The sequence below is a fragment of the Sabethes cyaneus genome, chromosome 1 (genome assembly GCF_943734655.1).
Source record: "Sabethes cyaneus chromosome 1, idSabCyanKW18_F2, whole genome shotgun sequence".
NCBI lineage: Eukaryota > Metazoa > Arthropoda > Insecta > Diptera > Culicidae > Sabethes > Sabethes cyaneus.
In genome coordinates this window covers 45,555,311-45,581,746 of record NC_071353.1, presented here as the reverse complement: position 1 = coordinate 45,581,746, position 26,436 = coordinate 45,555,311, and the positions used below count along the sequence as shown (strand labels likewise).

General features: G+C 38.5%; 1 protein-coding gene across 1 annotated transcript in view; it reads left to right on the top strand.

The window, feature by feature from the left end:
* The window catches only part of LOC128732955 (G protein-coupled receptor kinase 2), a 128,101-nt gene that overhangs the window by 90,625 nt on the left and 11,040 nt on the right, over positions 1 to 26,436 (top strand). Inside the window, exons 5-9 of the mRNA XM_053826437.1 lie at positions 2,622 to 2,995; positions 3,097 to 3,196; positions 18,469 to 18,574; positions 25,913 to 26,102; positions 26,163 to 26,411. Coding sequence (XP_053682412.1) covers positions 2,622 to 2,995; positions 3,097 to 3,196; positions 18,469 to 18,574; positions 25,913 to 26,102; positions 26,163 to 26,411 — 1,019 coding nt within the window. The remainder of the gene's footprint in view (positions 1 to 2,621; positions 2,996 to 3,096; positions 3,197 to 18,468; positions 18,575 to 25,912; positions 26,103 to 26,162; positions 26,412 to 26,436) is intronic.

Sequence of the window (26,436 nt, the reverse complement as noted above, 5' to 3'; positions counted from 1 at the left end):
GGAAGTGAACCGACGACACGATATCCAAGGATTTTCACAATTTTTTTTCCTACGCAAATCTGAGTGCAAATCACTTTTAAAATTTCAGATTGAAGGGCATTTGCTGGTCTAATAAGTGTGAAAAATAATGCACCTGAATATTCTACTGGCAGTTTGCGTTTTGAGATTGCTGTTACTCCTGCTATGTTTTCCATCAACCCATGTGTGCACCGCTACTGGTACCTTTCATAACTGAACGTAATGTCGGTATTACGTATTAGCCCAAACCTAGAGCTTCGGTCTTCGGCTCAGTTCCATTGAATACGGTGCATGAACCCTGCATGATTTCGTTCTTCAGTATTTTCACATGTACACATACGGCGATGGTAATTATTTTTGTATGATTGCCTTTTGCTTCTGTCACCGAGAAGATAGAGGTATGGAATGATAAAACAAAACCGGAGGGATAAAAAGCAGATATTAGACTATCTAATATAAGGGTGCGGCGGTAGTTTAACTCAAAAAACACTCGGGTACCAACCGAAAGAGTGTAGGTTGGAGTCCCACCTGCCATTGAACAACCCAATATATTTTTGGCATCATAACGAAATTTTTCCAATTTCATCAAGTTTATCATTCTTCGCACCGAAAAAAAACTCCACAAAAATATATATCACTTTAGTGGATTTTTCGGTGAAAATAAAAGCTATGATGCTTTCAGCGGACGTTTCGACTTACTACCCTTCATTCATTGACTACGCATTGAACATCTATTCTCACTGCGTCGTCCTCTGTAACGTACACAGTTATAGAGGACGTCACTCGTTGTTCCATTATTTATTTATTAAAGTATTCAGCACGTTTGCAGACTGAAAATTCTGTAATTTTCAACAAGCAACTTTTTAGAATTAAGGTAAAAACTTGAAGAAAAATGATGTAGTATGTAAGAATTAAAGCAGAACGACATTATTTCCCACGGGAGCGATTCATTTGATGTTAAGGGCGGTGATGTAAAATTAATAGCTAGATATGCAAGCGACAAGCCATCATTTGACGAAATAATTACTAAAACCACTTTGGCGAGATTCAAAGCCGAATCTTTTTCCGTGGCTATTCAGGGCTTTCGATATCATTTTCACAGGGGTATTAAATAACAAAGTATGAAGTAGGTAAGTAAATTAAAAATCAACATGCTTCATAATTGTGCTAGCCACAGTCGCCTGTTACGTATTCAGCAAAAACACGCTATTAGCACAGACAAACAGACGAGACACTCGCGATAATTCCATCGTCCAATTAAAAACCACCAATTTTTCAAAAAAGCATGTTTCGCAACATGGCCACACCGCGGCGCGCGAGTGTTGCTTTGAGTTTTCAGTATAAAACCATTCGAATGAACAAAACCCTACAGCATAAAACCCTGCAAATGCAAGCTACTCCGCAACATGCATAACAGAGGGTGCTAGCGTGCAAGCAAAATTTGCAGGACGATGGCTTTTAAAGGATTAAAGGAAGTGTCATGTCAGTTCTTCAGTGCTATTAGTGTTCCACAGGGTCTAGAAAAAGAAGGATCAGGTTTCGCATGGCCAGAAGTGTGCATTTTCAAACAAATCCAATTTGGTTATAGTCGTCAAATAGTAAACGGAACGTTTTCAGTTTGAATAGATATGTTTTTGAATTATAAATCAATTATTAGAAAAAGAATTTGGAAGGAGATGTACGCGTCCACTGTAACGAAATTCTAAATTGATAGACTATCATCAGATCTGTGGCATACATGTGCTTGTGTGTATGCTTTTACCCTCATATGTGCTGTGTTGGTTTTGCATTTAACAGTTACAGTGTGATCTTTTTGTATCACTGTAGCTTAGGATTGTTAGGTATTTGTGTTCCAAGATTACAATTTTTCAGCATATTTAATAATATAAGAGCTTTATTCGATCTGTACCGAAAACCGCAGTGCCACAATGGCAACTAGCAAATGAAATTTAGTTTAAGCGATTCACCGCCAGGAAAAACACAATACAGTAGGATTTCGAATTTGGCAACAAATGCGTGTGGGCTATGTTGCCAAAATCGAAACCGTGCCAAAATCGAGACCCTTTTTCGATATGAAAAAATTTAATGTAAATGCTTTAGAAGTTGACTAAATATCATTAATCACCGATTGCAACCATTTTATGTTTAAAAAGTCCGACAAGAGCTACCCGTCCGGTGCAAATAAGTTATTGACACCCTGCGGTAAGACGTAGTCCTACGGCAATAAAAATATTATTGTTCGAAGCCACACAACTTTTTTTCATGAACATACTCAGGGCATCATTTTTTCGTCATTTAAAGCATGTATGCAAAACTGATTGATATTTAAGAATAGAGAATGGAAGAGAAATATCTTGTGTTGCCAAAAACGGATACTTTTGTTGCCAAAATCAAGGCATGCCAAAATCGAACCATGCCAAATTCGAAATCCAACTATAAGCTAAGCTCAGTAAAATACTTGATTCGGTATCGCTAGTGAAATAATAAGATTCATGATTATTTTAACTGCATCTTGAGTTTTATCATATTTCATAGATTCTCTCAGTTAAAAATTTGTATAAAAGCTGCAAAAAATTACAAATTGTTCCTCTTTTTATCAACAGATATGAAATTGCGGCCGATGAGAATCGCATCGATCTGGCGTACGAAGTGGTCAAACGATACCTGGGTCTGTGCGTCGATAGCAGTCATGTAACCGAGGACAGCGGCGGCGGAGGTGGAGGTGACGGAGATGATGGGAAATGCGATGACGACAGTGGTATCGGTGGAGACACTAAGAAAATCAGCAACCACGATGATCAAATCGACAAAAAGAGCTTAACTGGGTCGAACTCATTGTCCAATCCCGCTAACGCCATTACCACCGCCAACAATAGCAGTCAGAATGCGGCAACCAAGAAAACCCACGGCGACGACGATTTCGTGCTGGACGTCCTGAACGACGACATTGTCGCACAAGTGCGGAGTAAACTGTCCAGTAGGTCACATGATTATTCTATGTTTAGTTTGTTATTTGTGTTTCAAAACCCTCATTAGTGTGATAAGTGATTTATACATATTTTGTTTGTTTTCTTATAGCTTGTAGCAAAGAACTGTTCGAAGCGTCAATCAGCGCAGTCAAAACATTCCTAGAAGGAGAGCCTTTTCGGGAATTCGAAGCATCGATGTATTTTCACAGGTAAGTTAACTCTACCTAACCGTAGTGTAAAAGATTACGTGGTTTTATTAAAGGTTGAAAATTTAAATCAGGTGACAAACATTACGCTTTTGTTTGGATCTGACCTCAAAGGAAGGAATACTTTATATTTACGGTTATATCGAACTATCTAATAAACTTCAGCTACAATGTTATTCTCATTCGGAAAGTTTTTTCTTTATGTTTTTAGTTTGTCTTCTAACTGATCGTAAATATCACCGGGATAGAGGGAAGAAAAAACTATTTGCACCGCAAATCTTCCACCTACTGCTACTGCTTTTCCCATACCTTATCCGTACATATTTGCTTAAATATGTACAGGCGAGCATGTTGTTTACCGCTTCATAAAGAACCAATGCAATGGTTCGCTCTGCCGTATCGCTTAGCGATTAGGTATTATGATTCTTTTCTGTTGTTAGGAAAACATGCCGTAACAACATTTTAATTTTTGTAAATTCGTCGTATAGGTATTAGTTCTATTTTTATTATAATACAACTTGTAATGATAATTTGAAACAATTCTAATCATTTTTGTTGCAATAGCATTTCGCTAAGCTGCTGGTCGATTGAGGCAATAAAATGGTAAATGTGTTCTACGGTACGTGCCAGAAAAATTAAACTTTCCCAAATCACTCGAAGGTAACACCATTTTTGCGTTACGAGAGTAGAAGGAAAATGTGATTTTACATTGACTCAACATCCCCGTAAGGGTGGATGTATTCTTTATTTTGCAACTCTTACTACTTACAATGGCTAACAAGGACTTTAACCGTAATGAATAAGGCGGCTCCATTAAATCCAAAAGAGTTGGGAAAATTCAAAACATTTTGAGATTTAATCGTATCAATCCTAGAGAAAATGTAACTGATTCAAATTTCTCTCGAGGGTCAAATCGCTTCAGTCCTGGTACGTGTAAGAGACAAAAAAAGAAACTATGCCTTGCTAATGAACATTTGACCCACCCTGAGACAGCTGCACAGCCCAGGAGGAATAATGACGATGTTTTCCAATGTACCATACATTCCTGATGATGGGACAGCTGGAATCTGTGCGCATTTGCCATGAAAACAGCACCGAAGTACCGTAGTACATATTGGCAGTACAACAGTGTGGGAGATGCTGGCAGCAAGTTCCTGAATAAATATATTTTACAAGAAAGCTAGAGATAGTGGCATAGAGACGCATTGAGGTGCGGTGTGAACCACATTACTTGAATTTCAAATGGTTGTTTTTCCGGTTTATGCGATGCCATTGCAATGAAGTGCATTTTCCATTTTGTAGCGAGGAATGAGCATTTTGTCGAAGTGGGTTATCGAGAGAAAATAAGAGTCACGCAGGAAACTTTTACTAGAATTACGTAAGCTTGTGTTAACAAGATGTTTCTGTTGTCGGTGTTGTTGGTTCTGCGCAATACTCTCTATTGCGACTGCCAGACCTGAAGTCGATTCTTCGGCATTGTTCATGTAGGAAATTTCCCTTCGGTCAGATTGCATTTGACATAACTTGTTCGAATATGAGATTTTTTTGAAGTCGCCTACGAATGTTTCAGCGTTTGTTTCATCCGCAGTAATACTGAATGTGATTTTTAACGCAGAACTTCGTCTTTCGGGGAGGTATGAATGTAAAATCCAAATCTAAACATACGTTCTTCATGAATGGTTAGGTTTTGAGTACCAATAATTTAGTTTTTTAAACTGCCTGCTTTTTGAAATCAACCAAAACTTGGCTTTAGGAAAATAATTAAAACATCGAAGCTATATTTACTTTTATTGTATTTTCGTTTGTCGTTGTCGGCAGTTAAAAATGAATAAATGGTTCACATTTGATTTCATTAACTATTGCCAAGAATGAATGCATGTAGAGACAAACACGAACGTGAACGCAAGCGATTCGCTCGAATCGTTGGTTTCATCGGCAATGCTGAGTTCTTTTCATTTGTACTAGAAACAGCAAAGAATGAGCAGTATATTGCATCAATTTAGGCGTATTGCATAAATTGAATATGAGATTTTTAAGCACTGGTCATAATTGATTAATCAACCAATCACAAGTAGCACAAGTTTTGCTTCCCTAGTCCGTGACGACATTTGTATTCATCTGCGATTGCATTTATGTCCATTTTAAGGAAAACATAGCAAAATCTCCCCGTTCTAATAAGTCAGAAATTATTTCCCTCATTTGAACCTAAATAAAAAAATTAATGTTTTGAAAGTAAAACGTCTTTGTAACTATCTTTTACCTTTGATTTTTTGCATCGTTATTCTATTAGAGTCTGTTCAAAATTGATGTCTTAATGAAGGCGGATCAGTGTTGAACCTGGCTTTAGGAAATTAATTAAAACTAAAAGAAAAATTAATTAACAGAAATAAATTAACGAACCGAACAGTCAAGTCGAGCAGTTGGGTCGAGTATTTATTTATATTTATTTATTTATATTTATTTATTTATATTTGTAATTCATCTGGCTAATGTCTACATGAAGTCTAATTACTATAACAGATTAGAGGCTTTTATTTTCTGCAAAAATTTATGCGAAGGCTCATCGAACTCAAATAACTCTTCAACTTTCAAAAAGGTTCTAATACATTTATTTATTTTATTTATTTATTTATTTATTTATTTACTTCATCCGACAGTGAGTCTTAATGAATTGTGATTAGATTGGGAAAAGCCACCTTGAGTAAGTCTCATATTCTTACTCAAAGCGGCACAAAAACGCAATATCTTTTGAAACAGTTGTACAAACATAAATCAATAGGAACAAAAACTAACTACAAAAAACTACTAAATACAATACACACACTTTACAAATGTACAAAAGTAACTAAAAAAACATGTTGCTTCCGCGACGATTATACTCCAAAGCCATTCGACGAATTGGTTCATAAAGTCCATAATTTGTGCGGTGCGAATCGACACGCATAAGCTGTTGATTCCGTAGCGGTCGACGAGGGCAGTGTAACTGAAGCCGCGATAAAACAGCAGGGCAGTCCAGAGTACCCAACAGAATCTTATGAGCAGTCTTGACGATGATGTCCTTTCGTCGCTGCTCAAGAGGCGCAATTCCTACTAGTTGACAAAGTTCCTCATAAGGCGGTAGAGACGGTGCGGTAACTGGTTCATTATATCCAAAAACAGTACGATGGAATGGAACTTGCAGTAGGCCAATAGAACGTAGAGTCCGTTGTGAAGCACGAAAATCCAGTAGTGACAAAAGCCTGGGAGAATCGATTTCACCATGGATGACTTTGGCTACGAATACAGCTTGCTGGGTTCTTCGTCGGTAGTCTAATGAGTCAAGATCAAGTAAACGGCATCGATTAGAGTATGGCGGGAGGTTCTCGGGATTGCGCCAAGGTAGATGTCGCAAGGCAAGCCGGATGAATTTACTTTGCACTCGTTCGATGCGCAGGATCCATGTTAATTGCTGAGGACACCAAACTATACTACAATTTTCAAGCAGCGGTCGAACCAGAGCACAGTATAACGATTTTAGGCAATGAGGATCGTTGAAGTTCCGACCAATTTTCGAAATAAAGCCGAGCTGACGCATTGCCTTCGAAATTATCGATTCACGGTGCAGGTCGAATGTTAGTTTAGTATCAAGTAACACACCAAGGTCGCTAACGTAGTCTACTCTGCGCAGCTCAGACCCCTCAATCTGATAGTTGAATACAATCGGGTTTTTAATGCGGTAGAAACTTATCACCTCACATTTTGCCACACTTAGTGTGAGCCAGTTTCGTTTACACCAGTCAACAAATGTATCAAGTAACGCTTGCAGGCGGCAACAATCGTCAGTTTTTCCAACAGGTAGAAACAGTTTCAAGTCATCAACGTACACAAGTCTGCATCCGATATCCAATAGCAACGTAACGTCGTTGAAAAAAGCAGTGGTCCCATATTGCTACTTTGCGGAACACCTGAGGTATTGGTGAATTGCGCTGAGATACACGAGCCAAGCTTCACGCGCAATACCCTGTCACGCAAGTACGAGCTGAGCCATTGCACTAATTGTTGCGATGCACCGAGTCGAATAACTTTATGCAATACTATTGTATGGTCAATTCGATCAAAAGCTGCTTTCAAGTCCGTGTAGATTACGTCCACTTGCTTCTTATTCTCTATTTGCGAAAAACAGGTAGAGGTAAACTCCATTAAATTCGTACAAACGGAACGTCCAGGCTTGAAGCCATGCTGAGCTGGAGATATATTGTTTTTTGTACGAGACAACATCATACTGCTAACAATTATTTCGAACAATTTTGACGCGGCAGACAACTTAGTAATTCCGCGATAGTTCCTAACATTCCGGCTGTCGCCTTTTTTATACACTGGGAATATAAACGACTCCTTCCAAGTATTCGGGAATTTAGCTTGTTCGAATGATTTGTTAAAAATAATGCGTATAGGAACGACCAACGGTACAATACAGCGATTCAAGACTACAGCTGGAATGCCATCTGGCCCCGCAGAGAAAGAACGCTTCAGTTTTTTTGCAGCAGTTATTATCATGTCGGCAGTAATCTCAAACACATTCAAGTCGACCAGATCAGCAGGAACGTATGAAGCAGCGGTTTGTGCATCTCGATCAGAGGCTGTTTTATTGGCGAACACAGATGAGAAGAAGTTTGCAAACAGCTCACAAGAATCAGAAACGGTAGTGGATTCGATTCCGAGTGTGGAGAGTCGAGCATCCGAATCGAGCAATTGAGTCGAGTTATCAAGTCGAACCGAGAAGTCCAGTCGAGCAGTTGAATTGAACAGTTAAATCGAGCTATTCAGTCAAGCAGTCAAGTCTATTTGTCCAATAGAGCAGTTGAGTCGAGCAGTCTAGTCGACCAGTCCAGTCGAGCAGTCTAGTCGACCAGTTGAGCAATCGAGTAGTCCAGTAGTCGATCAGTGAGGTGATTGACCGGGAACCCATTGCTACAAAAGCATGACGTCTTGTCAGGGATCTGTTTTTAGTTACCGATAAGCCTCTTATGACGTCCTGTCAGAGACCTGGTTTTGGCAACAGACAAGCTTCTTATGTATAGAAAGAAGATAGAAGATGTAGATTAAGATTATAGATTATTATCATTATTCTGGTTTATTCGATAAAAATAAGAATAGACTAATCTCATGTTTTTAGTCTTGACCTTGAAATACGGTCACACATATATATTAATTTTTTTAAACGGTGGTTCTAAAATTGATGAAGAGACGGTAGGGGAAAGAAATGAAAATCAAAAATAAAAATAATAAGAATATTTAAATGTATTGAAAAGTGTTAGTGCGCCTTCCATTCGTGATTTTTACGTTTGGACCGCAATATTTCCCAACAACTTAAATATCAATTGTAAAATCAAAACTTAAAAATAAGATCATCACAAACAATGGCGAGGTTTTGAAAAACTAAGCTGTCCGTTTTGCTCAGTGACGTGGTTTCGTGGGAAAGAGTTGTTTGCTTTTTTTGCTCCGAAAAATCAGAAGGGCTATTTTACAAATACGACCGTATGGCTAACGTAGGACTACGTTAGCCCGATATTAATTATAATTTATATATAATTTATAATTTATAAATTCTTGAAACCTTTTTCCACAATTTTGTTTCATGTGCTGTTATTCATGCTTGTTAAAAAGTTTTTCTATAGAACACGTATGTTAAAGCTAGTTAGCATGTTACCATATTTGTGGTGGATGTGCTACTTTATATTTCCTAAAACGAATTCTGCTGCAAGAGACAAAATTGAGAAATGCCAAATTCGAAATCTCATTGTCATTCTATTTATCCCCTTCCATTGTACAGTTGTGTCGTCTGTGCTTGAGGAGTTGAAAAATGGTAACTTCAAAATTTTCAACTAAATTTTAAAAGCGAGAAAAATGCGTTGATTCACAAGTGAAATCTTCTTCTGGTCGCTGTATAAAATTCATTTTTATTAACCCAAGAAAAAAAGAATATTTTAGTACTTTCGGAGCTATTATTTTTATTTCTAGTGTTGTGAATAGATGAAACAGGTTTCGGCATGAGATGAATAGACTCGGGAAACCAAGGTATTTATGCTAGTCGTGAAATGCAGAGCGCATGTTTCGCGTTTGGTTGCCGAAGTTCCCGAAGAATCGATTAATAAGAAAAATGCTTTAGTATGCATTACTTTCTCATATCTTTCAATCCTGTTTGAAGTGCTACCAAATTGAAAATGCAGAAGTTTTATCGTTTCTGCGTCATCTAAAATCAAAACTTTTCTGATTGTCTTGCATCTTCATCTAGCTAAGCCAAGCTGGTTGGATGAAACCGAATCGTGTGCAAGGGAACTCTATATGAAAAGTAAATATTTACCCCAACTTGCCGGCTCTCGATCGTTACACGTTCGAGGTGGTTCCACTTTTCCCTGCTCTAGTTAACTATATTAGTTCGCAGCTCCGTTTCTCTGGCATGTCTTTTCACACTTCGCTCGAATCGAATGGCAGAGGAGCGATGCCAAAGGTGCTACTCTGTCTCCTGGACAGATGTACAAGTCAACATTAGAAACGATGTCGGTAAAATTGGAAAAAAGTTTCCTCAGATTTCAAACCGCTCTTATCAACTTGCAGTCTTACCGGAGGATTATTTTGCGATTTACTGCAGCTTTGGTACCACACCCCGGTTGCGATTGATTTTATATTGAGAGCAGCAAGGAAGGTCCTGGAATATTTACACTTATGCATTTATAAGTTGGTATTATTTTTTTTCTTCAGTACGTAGTATTTTGAACGGCAATACTAGGTACAAGATAAAATAAATAGGTACTGCAACAATTGTTATTTTTTTACGATTTACTTAAGGGACTGTTTATATGAGCGAGATAGATACAGTAAGACGATGTTTAACTTCTTGTATCCAAAAAAGAGAGGAAACATTGTTAAACTTTGCGGTGCTTACCCAAGTAACCAATTAGCATTAACATAAGCAGTAAATCAACCCTTTGCTGGCACTTTTGACATTGGTGGGTATGTTGCTGCTTCGTCGTAATTGCCTATTCCCGTCCTATCCAACATAAATTATTAAAAACATCAGCATTTTTATGACACACAATGCAAAACTAGTTCTTCCCTAGTATTTAAGTTTGTTGTCTATCATACGCAATCAATCAAAGTGAGCTGAGATCTATTTAAATGCTTTTTATCATTAAAGAAGTCCTACCAGTCAAATTTCCTACATTTTTTCGTGCGACGAAAAAGAAAATGTCGACTAATCGTTTTAAGTTCCGTCATTCATAAATGAAAATAACTCATGCAAGGCATTGTCGATATTTTTCAGCCAGGAAAACTTGCCTGACCTGCAGAAATTTTGCAGAATAACATTTGTCATACCGTCCTACACAAATACAAGCGCGTTAGCTTCGTAAGCATTGTTGTGATTTTTAGTTCGGACGACGAAACATTTTGATGGACGGATTTTAAAACGGTACGACGTATTTAAGAAATAAAGTCAGTTGCGTAATTTCAATAATATGCTTCAATAATCGCTTTTCAGTGATTTCAAAGTTCACGGATTAGAAGGTAAGTGTGTTTCAGTCAAATCAGCACAAAAACTTTTGGAGTATTCATTAAATCCAACAAATCCAACAAATACTGAATATTAGAATGGCTTTACTTACTACGTCGGAAATTAATAACCCTATCCAAAATTCAGTTCAAATAATTTCTGTCAGCAATCTGCTGCAAATACGCATTGTCAGTACTATAAAATGGTTAGCAGTAAAATAGCAGTAAATTTCGCCATCTAGCGTTTAAGGTGACTGGGTAGTCATGGTGACTGACTTCAACACTACAAAAATTCTAATTAATGGACAAAGTAGTCAAATCCCCCAACAAAAAAAACTTCAACACGCCAATTTCAAATACAGTAAAATGCCAATGATTTTTAGCACACATGTTTCAAATGAAAGTTCCGATTGTTCAGAAAGGTAATACTATTCCTGTGGTAATTGTTTTATATTCTTTCACGTTAGGCCATTACAAATATTTAAAAAAGTTTTTGTCCCTCCGGTGTTGGGCCACTGAAGGGGGTGGGGGGCGAAAAAAAACCAAGAGAATTTTTTAATCGAGCAAAACAAATATGGATTTTAGGCATTTTTACTAGAAGTTTAATCGTGAAAACCAAATCTATTCTTGCTTTTAATAAATACGTTGTTATTTTTCATGCAAAAATTTACGAACAAAAAGACAAAAATGAACAAAAAATTTTTGGCCGAGATTCGGAAATTCCACTGTTTGAACTTCCATTTTTATTTCGTGCTAGAAGCGTTAACTCAACTCGTACACTCATTTTTAGAGTTTTTCAGGTTATAGAGCCCACAGACAATTAATTTTACAAAAAAAAATAAACTGATATCCTACAAATTATTTTTTTGCCCCCCGATTTTTCAAGCCAATTTCTAAAAGGGGGATGGGGGGGGGGGGGGGTGGTGATAAAAACTTTGAAAATGATTTGCAATGGCCTTATTTGGTCTAAACTTATCTTTTTAACATTCAAGGATTTAACGCAAAGCTCGCTCTAATGTAGTCCTCCGTCAGCCATACGGGCTGTCTACGACCTTTTTGACGCTATTACACTCTAATTTTTTTATGTGTTTTAAATTTTATGATTTAAATTTTTTATCCAAGTAGTTTGAAATCAAACTAAGTAACTTTACAACCGTTAATCGAACAACCTTGCTCTTAGGTTTACTGTTTATCTAAAATTGGAAAAGTAACGACGGAAAAATGTGCGTAAATGAAATAGTGTGAAAAGCGCGGAAAGCTGGCTGAGCCAGTTTCATCGACCGACAGTTGTTTCAGTTGTTCCGCAATTAACAAATTAACAAAACGTGGAATGTTTAATACGCTTGTCAAGCGAATGAAAAAGGGGCTGCAAGGAAGCTTATTGCGCAATAAAAACGGTATCTTACGATTTTATTCCGCTTTATGCAGTTTACTTTGGTGGTATTAAAGGGTGTCCGAAATCAAATTGCATCAGAAGATAAATAAAAAAGAAAGCTTTTCCAAAATAAATTCTGCTATTTATATTTATTCGTGACATATGACGTATTTCGCCTTTATCAGTGTCTGTTTTCGAGTGCTAAATAACCATTTAAAAATAATGCAATTTGATTGATGTACGATGCGTCTCCATTAATATACATTTTCATGTACAACTTCTGAACCATAAGCACAATCACTGTGGAAGTAGGACAAAAAATTTCAGAGCAATAATAAGCTTTTATGTACTACTAGTAGATAGCTGGATAACGTGTACCTGTAGGCATAAAATAGGCTACGCATCTACGTCCTCAGCTTCTTGTTAGCATCTCCTATCCTCATCGCCCCGTTGTACCAGCCAGAATGCAAACAACCTTAGCGGAGATCGGGACCAAACGTCGACTCAAACCACTTTCTCGTAGTAAGCAAGATTCGCGCCTTGTTGTCCAAGGTATTCAAATCGAGACCAAGAAGGAACATATGACTGAACATTCGGCAGTTATCAGCGGAAGAAGTTGCTGCAGAGTACTCTCAGAAAACTGATGAGCGGATCGGAACGGCAACTTGGAGAGATCCTGAGCAGTGGAAGCACATCCGTGATGCGATCAGTATACTACAGCGGGAGAAGTGTTGGGTACTACTGCTTCTGCGTCTTCCAGTGAGTGGTTTGACGCAGAGTGCCAACGGGTGACTGACGAGAAGAATGCAGCCAGAACTCACCTATTGGCTGCACCATGTTACAGATACCAGAGCAGAGAGGAATACCGAGATGCTAGAGTTGCTGAAAAACGACTTCACTGTCGTAAGAAACGCACTGAGATCGCATTCTTGGGGACGCGGAGGATTGCTTCGCGAGGTACGATACGAGAAACTTCTTTAAAATGATCAACGGAATAAGGAACCGTACCTTGCCAACTTCTGTTTTGTGCAACGACAAGGAGGGGAACCTGATTACCGAAAGATTGGAGGTGGTCAGGGTATTGGAAACAACATTTCGATGTACTGTTGAATGGTAAACAAGATGGAGCTATCAACAGAATTAGGATTGAGGAATAACGATTGAGGATAATGGACAAGCAGTGGATCCGCCAACTTTAGACGAGCAGCCAGAGAGCTGTAAAACGCAAAGCAGCTGAAAAGGACGGCAGGTCCGCCGATCTTTTGAAAGTCGGGGGCGAACGGCTGTATTGTGCAATCCATCAAGTTGTACTAAAGGTATGAACTGAGAAGGAACTACCTACGAACTAGTTGGAAGGTCTCATATACAATATTCACATAAAGAGCCACCGACTCGAATGTAGCAGTTATCGAGGCAATAATCTTCTCAATTCTGCATACAAAATTTTCTCCCGCATACCATTTCATAGATTGAGGGTTTTACAGGAAACCTTTGTTGGCGAATACCAGTGCGGTTTTCGAAAGGGACGTTTCATGACGGACCAAATGTTCACCCTGCAACAAATCCTCGATGAATTCCGAGAATTTAACTTGCAGACTCACCGTATGGTTATAGTCTTCAGGGCGGTGTACGATGCAGTTAAACGAAATGAGCTGTGGCGGATTATGCTTGAACATGGCTGCCCTTGATAGCAAAAAATCAAGCGTCAGATTAGCGGGTGACACATCGGACTAGTTTGTGGTGTTAGATGGTTTAAAGCAAGGTGACGAGCTAAGGTTCTATTCGAAGGGCAGGCGTGTAGAGAAGCGGTACCATTATCACACGAAATCTCACATGCTCCTAGGGTTCGCGAATGATATTGATATTATCGGTGTTAACCGTAGAGTTGAGGAAGAGGCGTACCAAGACCGGGAAGCGTCCACAAGTCCTAAATTCGGCCCAGATTCGATAAGCGGATTGTCGTCGAAAAAGTAAAGTAAAGTAAAGTAAAGTAAAGTAAAGTAAAGTAAAGTAAAGTAAAGTAAAGTAAAGTAAAGTAAAGTAAAGTAAAGTAAAGTAAAGTAAAGTAAAGTAAAGTAAAGTAAAGTAAAGTAAAGTAAAGTAAAGTAAAGTAAAGTAAAGTAAAGTAAAGTAAAGTAAAGTAAAGTAAAGTAAAGTAAGTAAGTACTAGTAAGAACACACATGTTCTAACAGACAATCTATCGGGTTAACATCTCTGACGGACAATCTATACAGTTTATCCATTAGATAATTAAGGTCGTAATATTTTAACAATGTAAATTGCAAAATTAAAATTCAGCACAAATATGCAAAATATGCTCAGCAGTTCAGCTTCAGTAGAACAGCTTTGAATTTGTTTATGCGTACCTATCATACGTATTAGTTGTTTTGAATAATTGATGAGTGAGCCGCCATGCCATAAAATCTCGCAGCAAAAACTAAACTGTTCATCTTCGGAAACTAAATTTTCATTAATGTGTGACATCATTCCTGACACATGACAGCACAAATTTTATCGTATTGTTGTGAGGCGTCGTTTTAGTATTTAGTAGAACTCAAAATGAAAATAATTTCAATCTGAGTCCGCTGAGCTTTTTCCTTATTTATTGAAAAAAAGCTTCGATTGTTTTTAAAATGAAGAAAGTATTTCATTGTGATATGTGAAAGAACGAGTAAATTTTCTCATTTAGTTCGATGCGATACAATTCAAAAGTTGTTTTTATATCATTTAGTCTAACTAACTGATATTTTCATCGTTGAGTAGACCAAAGTGAATATTTACTTGCCTGGTTCACTTTCAAAACTTTGTTTTAAATTATACGTAACGTCATCGAGTAAAAACAAATGCCGTTATTTGCGAATACGTTGCTGCTATTGACGAGTCACCAAAGCATCTGACCAAATAACGACGTAACAGGCGGTTCCACGGTAATGATTATCACTTTGTCATCGTTTAAGTCAATAATCTGGTAGGTATCGTCGGTCGGTTGCCGAGGATTGCTCTGTCAGGGATGAAAGAGCAGGGAACCATGCCACATTCGATAAAACATCGCAACTCACGTCGGTTAATCAAACACTTGTAAATTTGCTGATCATTTGTTTGTCTTTTGCATTTCGCTTTCCTTTGCAACTTGACTTCGCTGGTGTCCAATTCACTGTCCACCGATTCGTGCTCTGGTCGAGTCATCATTTACTAATGTCATGTCAGTTTTAGGGACGAATCTTTTATCTATTGATTGGGTTTTATTGTCGGCAATGTTATGTCGTTAGCAATAATATGCTTAATCAGTGTTTGGTTCTTACCAAACACTGATATTCCATAGTTCGAGGAATATGTCGGGAAGTGGTAGAAGGAACTACATACTTTTCCTGTGATTTAAGGCACCCAGGAACGCTATATACGTATACGTGCCAATCGTATAAGTTTTCCAATCACATAGATGGAAACAGTAAACTGTCGGTGGAACGATCGATCGAACATACTTCAACTCAAATGTAACTTTAGAACGAAAGTAGGGCAACTGGGTGAACATCGTTTGTTAGCAGCGATAATTTATGGTATCTGGCAGTGACTTGCATAGTTTTATGATGCATTCTTGCGTTGCTGTAGGTCATGGTGGGATCAGTACACCGAGTGTAGTAAAGAGTGTACGTCGTAAAGATAGCTCTTGGAATTTAGCTACTGGAATCGGTTTCATATTGCTAGCCATCACCTTGTAAAACGGTGGCTCAGTACCTCCGGTTTCCACGATAAAATCGAATGAAATTCTTCCATGATTACGTTTGTCCTTCAGCTCTATTTTATGACGCTTTCGACATACTATCGTTAGAAGAAACGATTTTAAAAGGCTTCAAATTTTTGACAAAACTATCATTTTGAAAATGTATAATTTTATTCTCTAGAAAAGCAATTTTATTAGTAACAAGTCTCTTATAATACACAAAATGGACGAGTTCAATTGAATTCTTAAATTTGTTTTTAATGTTAATAAAGCCGTAAGTTATTAGTTGTCCTAGGTGGTCGTTCGAAAGATATAAAAATAGTGGAACAGTTAATTAGTGGAGCAAAACTTTGAAAATTAAGTAAGAGAACTACAGCTGGCAGGTTATTTAGAGCACTTTTTTTATTAGCATCCGCTTGAATGTAGGTTTTTCAGTCTACTATACAAACGTAAAAAAATTAGGATATTTGAAAGTTACATTCGGAACTCCCTATATGTAGAAATAATGATTGTGTAACAAAATATCACCTCAAGTTTCAGTAGACTTTTAGGACAATTTGTGCTTCAAACACAATTCATTCCAAGTATTGAATTCACTTGCGCCTCACTGCTGTCTCGCTATTGAAGCGCGTTGAAAGGATGTTGAAAGTCTTCATACATTTCGCTGATTACAGATTATAAGGGAAGCAAGAATTGATTTCTTTCTGCTCTCCCTAATTTTGGGCAAATTCTTACTCGTGTGGTTAGAATTCGGGAACAGGTAACCGGTGTGTGTGTATGAAAAAGTTCAATTTCCATAACATCCTGTCAGTTACATATGATATCATCGCCTGGTATGTTTCATTTCAGTTTTCGCGGCTCTGTGGTTTGTTGCGGTCTCGGTCGGATAGCTGCAATGCGGACATCGGGCTTGATTTTTGATTGGGAGAATGAGTTTTGTTAGCTGACGATTCACTTGATTAGATTTGGAAAACAGCATTTCTATTTGGCCGCAAATGATTACGAATTTTGTCATATAATTAATCTTTCAACAGTCACTTTAAGTCGTACTAGACCGTAGAGTTAAGCGTAATATATTAGCATTATTGCTTGTTCCTTGTTTTATTGATTTTCATTGCTCATCAAGCCATGATATGATACTAGTACGTGATAATTTAAGATTGGCTAGTAGATGTATTCCTTACATTGGATTTACCTCAATCTATTTATGAAGGAAAACTTATTTATTGAATTACGACGAGTCATGCACAACCGCTAGTTTTTTGGCTGTGATTCAGTAGGATCCTTGCACTAGCCCTGTAATTGTCCTGTACTCTAACAACCGGGTGTGAATTGTCGATAAAGAAGGGTCAAGTCTTAGAAAGACGTTTAAACCCAAGGCTTTTTTTCAGGAACCCAAAAAGTCCTGCCTTGGAATTTTCACCACTAAAAGACTAGAATTTGATGAATAACAAGTAAAAAGGTATTAAATAAATTCTAGATAATATAGCCTGGATTGCTGGCAAAATTAGCATTGAGTTTCATTTTAAAATGTTTGGTTTTCGGTGCTTGGTTCAAGAGTTATGATTTATTAAAATAAACGATGTCCAAGAAAATCGCAATATTTCCATTGGAGTTTTTCTTGAAAGATGTATAACATTCTGAGATCTTTCGGCCCAAACAATGCAATAATAAATATCGTTTTAAAATCATAACAACAAATTGAAATTTCATTCTGCTTTTTATCTTTTCCTGGAATCGAAAGCCACTTTTTGGTAATATTTATTTCAGCACTGGGAGGTTGGCCTTAAGGTAAATTTTGTTGAGAAGATATTTGGTAAGGATGTAAAACCGTGGGTTAAAATGTATTCAGCATTATATGAATCTAGTTCGACTCAAGTAACCTTGAAGGTCTTAAAGCATGATGTTAGATTCATTAAATTGGCTACACAATTGTTGAATTTAGATCATGCACCCACCAGATTTTTTTTTCATATATGGACTCATCGCTGCGATCAGCATCGTCGATCTATTGTAGTTATTATTGCCCGGGTGTTTGCTTTATATCCTTCACTGGATTTCTTTTTGCTATAATCGCTATTGAGTGAGCGATATGCTTATTAAATTTTATGCGTGCTGCTTGTTTGTATTGGGGTATACTATTCCTTCAAAACTTGCTCGACTTTTCCCACTCGTGCCTTGCTGCCCTTAAATTATAGCCGTCCCTGGCGAGGACTCATAGCGTACTTCTGACTAGTAGACTTAACTATAAGAGCGACTTTTGCACTGTCAAGAGGTTCCATCGGGATGATATAGAACTCAGCATGAAGGAAGGGTAAATCAGGGGCCAGAGAATAAACCCACGCTAAAGTCACTTGAAATCGAATGACCAGATTCTACTATAATTGAAATCTACGATCACTCGCTTGTCAAAACAGGCTAGGTAATCTTGCGGCTACAGATTAACTATCTAGTGGATATTGTACTGGTATATAATTCTGATGTCTGTGTCAGAGGCGTACTGGAATTTCGAGTAAATATATGGGAATATTCCATTCTTTTTAATTTTTGTGTGTGAACCGTTGCAATTGATTTAAAACAGGCTGAGCTTTTTGTAGACGTTAATATCTGTCCATTTTTTCTAACACATTTTTTTTATTGTATTACAGATATTTACAATGGAAGTGGTTAGAAGCGCAGCCAGTTACTTACAAAACCTTTCGCATGTATCGGGTCTTAGGAAAAGGTGGATTCGGCGAGGTGTGCGCATGTCAGGTAGGATATAATCTTTATAAATATGTTTTGTTGATATAATTGGCGATATTTCGCTATATTTGTAACAAACATACAATTGAGCAATTGAAAACGTCTTGATCAGTATGGCGAGTGAAAGGAAGGAAACGTATATTGCTATGCGAATGTTAATAATAACAGTGCAGAAAATTATAAACTTTGGAAAACCTAGCCTGCAGAGAACGAAAGCGCATCTTGACTTCTAAGATTAAGATGAAGAACCCTAAAACAAGTATTCCCAAATTGACTGCCGAGCACGATATGGGCTTATTCAAATGCACTGCACGCTCAAAACAAACCAACCGTGATCGGTTTCGGTATGGTATTTTGGGTACCCGGTTTTTAAAACTCGGTATCGCGTACATTAGCTTCGTGAAAGTACCACAGAAATACGCTGGACAATCAGCTTGAACACGGGTTTTAGCTAGCGTTAGCTTTTCATATTCCCTCTTCTATTTCATTTACCCACTTGGTCAATTGGAATAAATATGAGGCTCCTCCATTGGAGGTTTTGCAAAAGTGAAAATAGTATTGGAACGAAAACAATTGCGTAAATTTCAGTTATTTATTAATGAATTCAAGATCTTTTCTCTCACAAATGTAGCATTTTCTTCATACTTTTAAGAAAAATTACGGATAAAATTATTCGTCACGGTTTCAAAGGAATTCTCGAACTTTTCATGCAATATTTCGGCGCACACTTTCTTCGTCCATCGTTTTAGCTATCTTATTCCACCAGGTCTTCATCTGGTTGATGTCTTTGACAACTCTTCCCTTTGCCTTCAGTCTCCTATTTATGATTGCCCAGTATTTCTCAATAAGGCGGAACTGGGTGCAATTGGGTGGGTTAAGATCTTTCGGAACAAACTGAACCCCTTTCTCTGTATACCATTCTTGAACGATTTTGCTGTAATGATAGCTTGCCAAATTTGGCCGAAACATCACGGAATAGTGGTGGGATCGAATGAACGACCAAATTCGTTTTTGGAGACACTCCTTTTGGTACAGTTCCGACGTCATTGTCTTATTTGTAACGAAAACTTTCGTTTTGCTGCCACAGCTGCAAATGTCCTGCCAAATCATAAATTTTCGTGCAAATTTGTCGGCAAACACAAATTCAAATTTGCTTAGAACATCCCCCCGAGCCGTTGCCAAGTAAAATTTTTGACCTGGCATTTGCCCGAAGTCAGCCTTGATATAGGTTTCATCATCCATCAGAAGACACCCGTCGAACTTGGTTAGCACCCGGTCGTATAGCTTTCGAGCACGGATTTTTGCCACACTATTCTGTTTTATGGTTCGGTTTGGCTGTTTGCTAGCTTGATACGACTTGATTCCTTTCCGGAGTCGAATTCTCCACACAGTACTATGGGCAGCACGACAGATTGGGATTCCTCTTGATGATCTTCAAAACCTTAATATTTATTTTGAAACGATGATTCTATAATTGATGAAGGGACGGTAAGGGAAAGTAATGAAGAAGGATTTTTTCGGGAATGAAGGGGAAGGGTGGAAAGGAAGGGGGGAGGGGGTAATAGGTAGCTATGGTTAACAAGTTGTCGTTGTGACTCCTATCTTTTGTCCAATGCTGGAAGGTGCATGGGTCGAACCAAGCTGTAATCAGAGATTATAACCGGATTTGAACCCACAACACCTGCCAGGGCGTGTCGCTCACTGGTACCCGTGTACCTTTGAACCACAGAGGCGCTGGACCGTCCCTTCATCAATTGTAGAATCATTGTTTCAAAATAAATATTAATATATGCCTGACCGCATTTCAAGGTCATGACTAAAGTCACGAGTTTGGTCAATTTTCAAAACCTTACCACGCAGTTTCCGGTCGACAGTTCCACTCCGATGATTAGCTTGAGGCTTCTGAATCGTCGTCCTTATACCGTTTCCTGGGCTCCTGGGCTACTCGTCGCCAATTCGTTGCGCGTCTCGACACACGCAAGTTGGCTTCAACCTGGTCGAGCCATCTAGCACGTTGATCCCCTCAATTCCTGGTGCCGGTGAGGTTCTTGAAGAGAACACAATTCACTGCACGGTCGTCCGGCATCCTTGCGACGTGACCGGCTCACCGTAGTCTCCCAACTTTCGTCAGGTGTATGATGGGAATATCTCCAAGCAGTGCCTGTAGCTCGTGATTTATACGCCTCCGCCACTCTCCGCTTTCCGTTTGTACTCCGCCAAAAATCGTCCGCAACACCTTTCATTTCATTTCGTTTCTCAAGTCCCTAGTGGACGGTCTGATTAGCGTTTTTTACACCGTCAGCTTTGTGCGGCGACGTGTGCTCCTTGAAACGGTATAATTTGATACTGCGCCATACGGTTTTTTGGGCAATTTCAGCTGTTAGGCTAACCTAGATGCAGACCACAATGGATTTTCCAAATAACTGTGCACATTTTTTGCCTTCTTTCGGTTTCCATGGACTTTCTTGGAAGTATACTATTCTAAGTTGATTTTACGTAACACCAAAACGCTAAATCTAACTGGAAGACAACAAGATCCTTGCGGCTATGAATCATAGGTAAGTTGTTTTTGTGAAGTCTCGTTGACGTACATTTTGCTGTTCATCTAAGCAGTTGTAATACACAATTGCGTAATTTCGTGGCTCTGCAAAGGATTTATAGTCGAGTTTCACGTTTGTGTCATCTTGCGTCCTTGGAATTCTATGCAAGCATCGTATCGTACTGCTTTAGGGGATCGTTTCTCATTCTTCTCATTCTTCTTTAGCAGCCGAGAGCTGGGGTGGCGCTTGCCATATCAAGAATTCCTCTCCATTGTACTCGGTCCTGGGCAACTCGTCGCCAATTCGTTGCGCGTCTCGACACACGCAAGTCGGCTTCAACCTGGTCGAGCCATCTAGCACGTTGGGCCCCTCTATTCCTGGTGCCGGGGAGGTTGCGACGTGGCCGGCCCACCGTAATCTACCAATTTTCGTGAGGTGTACGATGGGAATATCCCGAAGCAGTGCCTGTAGCTCGTGATTCTTACCCCTCCGTCACTCTCCGCTTTCCGTTTGTACTACGCCAATGTTCGTCCGCAACACCTTTCATTTCGTTCCGTTTCTCAAGTCCGTAGAGGACGGTCTGATTAGCGTTTTTTGCATCGTCAGCTTTGTGCGACGACGTATGCTCCTTGACCGAAGTATCTTGCGGAGGGAAAAGTAGGCTCGATTTCCAGCTTGAATGCGTCGCGTCCTTACTCGTATTATTGTCGGCGGTGACCCTGACCAGAGATACCAAATATACGAACTCATCAGCGACTTCCAGTTCATCGCCGTCAATAGTCACTGTCCGTGGGAGGCAAAAGTTGCTTTGTCTGGAGTCTCTTCCTACCATATATTTGGCTATCCTCCTAGCCTCCGTTTTTAGTCTTCTGTAGATTGCCTCTGCCGTCCCAAGGTTTCTAGTAATTATGTCGAGGTCGTCTGCGAAGGCTAGAAGTTGGGTACTCTTGCTGAAGATCGTTCCTCTCGTTTCGATGGCCGCTCGCCGGATCACACCTTCAATAGCGATATTGAATAATATACAGGACAGTCCATCCCCTTGCCGCAACCATCTGCGCGATTCGAAAGGACGTTATAGCACGGGCCCTCATAAAGCCCGCCTGATTCTGCGCTACGAATTCTCTCGCTATTGGGGATAGACGACGCAACGAAATCTGGGAGAGCACCTTGTAGGCGGCGTTGACCAACGTGATGCCGTGGTAATTACAGCAATCTAGCCGGTCGCCCTTTTTGTAGATGGGACAGACTACACCTTCCATCCACTCCTTCGGTAGTTCTCCTTCTCTAACATTTTTGGCCACATCCCGTATTAAAATATCCCTTTTCTGCTCGAGCATCTCAACATAAAGGGTATCCGCGGTAAAATTGCAACACACTCAAATTGCTCTAACTTTCGAAGTGTTGGGTAAAATCAAATGAAATTTTACATGGAGAAAGTTCAAAGTGCATTGTTTACACGATGGATCATTTGTGGATGCCATTTCATCATGAATTCTCCATTACCGATTCAGTATTTTATCGCGGTACCGAAAACTCAATAAATAAAAAAGTTGTAATCTACCTAAAAGCTGTAAAAATTAGGATTTTTCTCAATAAATTTTGATTACCTTTTCGCTTTTATTTTTCTTTGTGGAATTGTTATGCATTATTTTCAGCTATCGAACTAGGTAATTCTAAGTCTGAAAATTTGATTTGATTCAAATTTGATTTTTTGTGCAATTTTGAGTTGCTTCAGATATTGATCGTTTGGACGTTTGGCGAAAGCAACAGTCCTACGTTTTCACACAATTCTAGTGCTAGGTATATGATTTGTTCTTTGTGCACGTATAAAGAGTGGCATTTGTGATTTCATCTAGGAAGGACAAACTCTCTGTGTCTTCTTTATACCTCTGCTGTAAAAATATCAGGAAAAGTTGGCAAGTGATGATAGTAAACATTAATTCCATCTTTCATCTATCTAGGAGGTAAATGTATTTACTTCTTTGTCCGGAAAGCAGCTAAATTTACAATTATTTGCTATGTCGTTTCGTTTTGGTTGTAGGTAGTACAGAACAGTCTAGTTTTTCCGCAAATATGAAACATCTATTCTTTTGTTTTTAATTGACTTTTATATTATCTGGATCTTTCAACTTTGAATGTGCAAAGATTTGACTAAAATGGAACTTTATTGAATCTTTCATTGTGCTTTCATTTAGCTTCCTATTTTTAATTATCCAATGAAAAGCTTCTGAGAATTTTTATTGATACACACAGTCAACAAGTTAAGTTTAATATATGTTCACCAGTTTCGACTTCATTTTTTAGTCTTCATCAATGATTTAAAGTAAATTTTTTATTTGAAGACTTGCACCAGCACTATAACTTTCGTTTTGATTGCTTCTTTTACAAAATTCATTATTTTCAATAGAATACAATTTTCAATATTAACTGTTTCTCTGAGCCAAGTAAGAAGTTTCATTGTTCAACAAAAAAAAAAGTATAATTCAATGTAGAAGATATTCGGCTGATTCATTTGCAATAATTATAAAACATATCGTGATAAGCTATTTCTCACCACTTTGAATGTGTATAAATAAATACTGCCATTGCTATGGTTCGGTGCTATGGAAAAAATGATTTGATTTGAGCAGTTGGATTCAAAAGTGGCGCCGTCAGTAAGAAAAAAGAAAAACCACTCGGTGCCAACTATGAGCATCATTTTTCCACCATGGATGTTTTCCTTCCAACGATGGAATTTGTTGTGTTTGAATTATGTCTCCGCATCCGGAGAAGAGCCGATCTTCACTCAGTTGGAACGATTTTGTATTTTGCGGAAGGCATTTGTATCTCAAGTGCAAAATCATGGTAAAGGAAAATGGAAAACACGGATACACCTAGAAAACAACCATTCCTAAGACATTGTAGGTACATACTGTAATGCCGGCGAGGAGATTTACTGGCAACGATTGAAAATGAAACTTACAGATATAGACAGCCAACTTGCATATTTATGCAAGAATATTTCTCCCCGTTTTTCCCGTTTTTCCATACCTGCTGTCGGTTTAGGGAAGAACTACAAGAATGCAGGTAGGTTCTCTTATTGTCTGCTTTGAGCGTGTTCTCGGCCGAGATTATCGTTGATTATACGAGGACAACTGTATCTTACCAGCAAACTTTGGTTCGTGAACTGGAGCAACGTTGAAATATCGTAAAGTGTATAGATATCTACTTATATGGCATGGTGATGCGGTCGTCTGCATACAAATTGGCAACAATTTGAATAAATATGCAATAGTTATCGAAACGGACGATTGTTCCGTTTATCCTTTTTCATTTTTGTCTTCAATTGTTTTTTTGTGTGACAATGTTAGTAAATTGCACTGGGCTTTGGACATTCGATGTTACTACAGTCAACTTTCGTTCATTGGGCTATATTTAAGTGGGCTACGTTTTAATCGGGCTCCCGTTAAATGGGTTATAGCCCATCTAAAACGAAGTCAAACGTCATTTCTGACAGTGCATTTGTTCTTCCGTGGGACTCTTGAATGCATTATTTCAAATGCCGAAAATTATTTGTACAGAAAATATTATAATTAATTAAATAGAACACAGTTGCATCATATCGTTATCTGATCATTTTAAGCTTGACCGTGTCAATCATTAGCATCACGGGGAAACAGTTAAAAATGCCAATATATGTTAACATCGTCGTATGAAATTCTACTTTTTACTGGTAAAACAATCTAGAAATAAATTTCAACAACGAAAAGATTAAGTTTAACTTTGATTCCGTGTTTAAGAAGGGTATATATTTTTGTAAACCTTTCTGCCACGATTTCGACAAAAAACAATCGATGTAGCCCTCGGTTTCGACAGCTCAGCCCAATTAACGAAAGTCTTTCACTAAGTGGGCTAAGAGTTTAGTGCAATTAGCGAAAGTTGACTGTATAATGAAAATAACTAATGCATTTCGCAATCTCCGGGAGCCGTTTTTTCGTAGCCTGCCAATTCGGAAGAAAGTCAATTATAAGTGTCTTTTCAGCAGGTTACAAACACTTTAAAATTGAAACTATATTATTGTTTAATATAGTTTTGTCGTTTTCTGACACTATGTTCTTTATTTTTAAAGTGTTTTTGAAAAGTGTTTTTTTTGATTTTCAAAATCCGAACATGTAGAGTGCTTGAATTACCTAAATTTTTAAATTCAAACACAACTTTTTCCAAACCAGCCGGTTTTTTACCAAAACTGTAGATGGCATCCGTTTCCAGCAGGGAACGCATAAAATTGGTGCAGATTCTCCGAATTTTCCGACCACCGTTTAAGTCGTCGTTCGATTATCGACCGTTGATGTAACTATAACTCAGCTGGGGATTTCCGCTTACTACTGTCCGCATAGCTTCTACCGCTAAAGGTTCGCGGAAAATGTGCATGCCTGTTTGTGTTAAATAATCAAATGTGAAATTGCCTGCTCCCGGCTTTCATCAACTCTGACCAGTACACAAAATGCACCGGTTGGAATGAGAGTTTGTCCTTTGCATCCTGCCTGCCACACAGGAGCTCTGCGGGGCCTGCGATTGGTGAATTGCTGATACGGGAGTTTACCGGAGCTTAGCCGGCTGGTAACGTTTTTTTGTTCTCGAATAAAAACAGACCACGGTCTGTGCAAAATTAAACTGTATGGCTTCAGGACAATTCGTTACACTCCAGTTTTTGGCCTGATTAAAGATAAACGCTTTTCGTCCTTTTGTCCTCCCGAAAAGACAGAGTGAAATAAAAGTTTTTTTTTTCTAATTTATTATAAATGTTGCATTTGCTTTTTCATTCCAGGTACGTGCCACCGGCAAAATGTATGCTTGTAAAAAATTGGAGAAAAAGCGCATCAAGAAGCGAAAGGGCGAATCTATGGTGCTCATTGAAAAACAAATCCTCCAGAAAATCAATTCCCGTTTCGTCGTGAACCTGGCGTATGCCTACGAAACTAAGGATGCCCTTTGTCTGGTGTTGACGATTATGAATGGTGAGTGATCGATTTCCTATGTTGGTTCAAGTGACCATAATCGCTTTTTATACATTTTAGGAGGTGATCTTAAGTTCCACATCTACAATATGGGCGGAGATCCGGGATTCGAGTTAAACCGTGCACGGTTCTATGCGGCTGAAGTAGTCTGCGGGTTGGAAAACCTTCACCGGATGGGAATCGTATATCGGGACTGTAAACCAGAAAACATTCTCTTAGACGATCACGGTCATGTAAGGATATCTGATTTGGGCTTGGCTGTAGAAATTCCTGAGGGCGAAATGGTTAGGGGGAGGGTAGGCACCGTAGGTTAGTTGCTTATTTACAAAATATT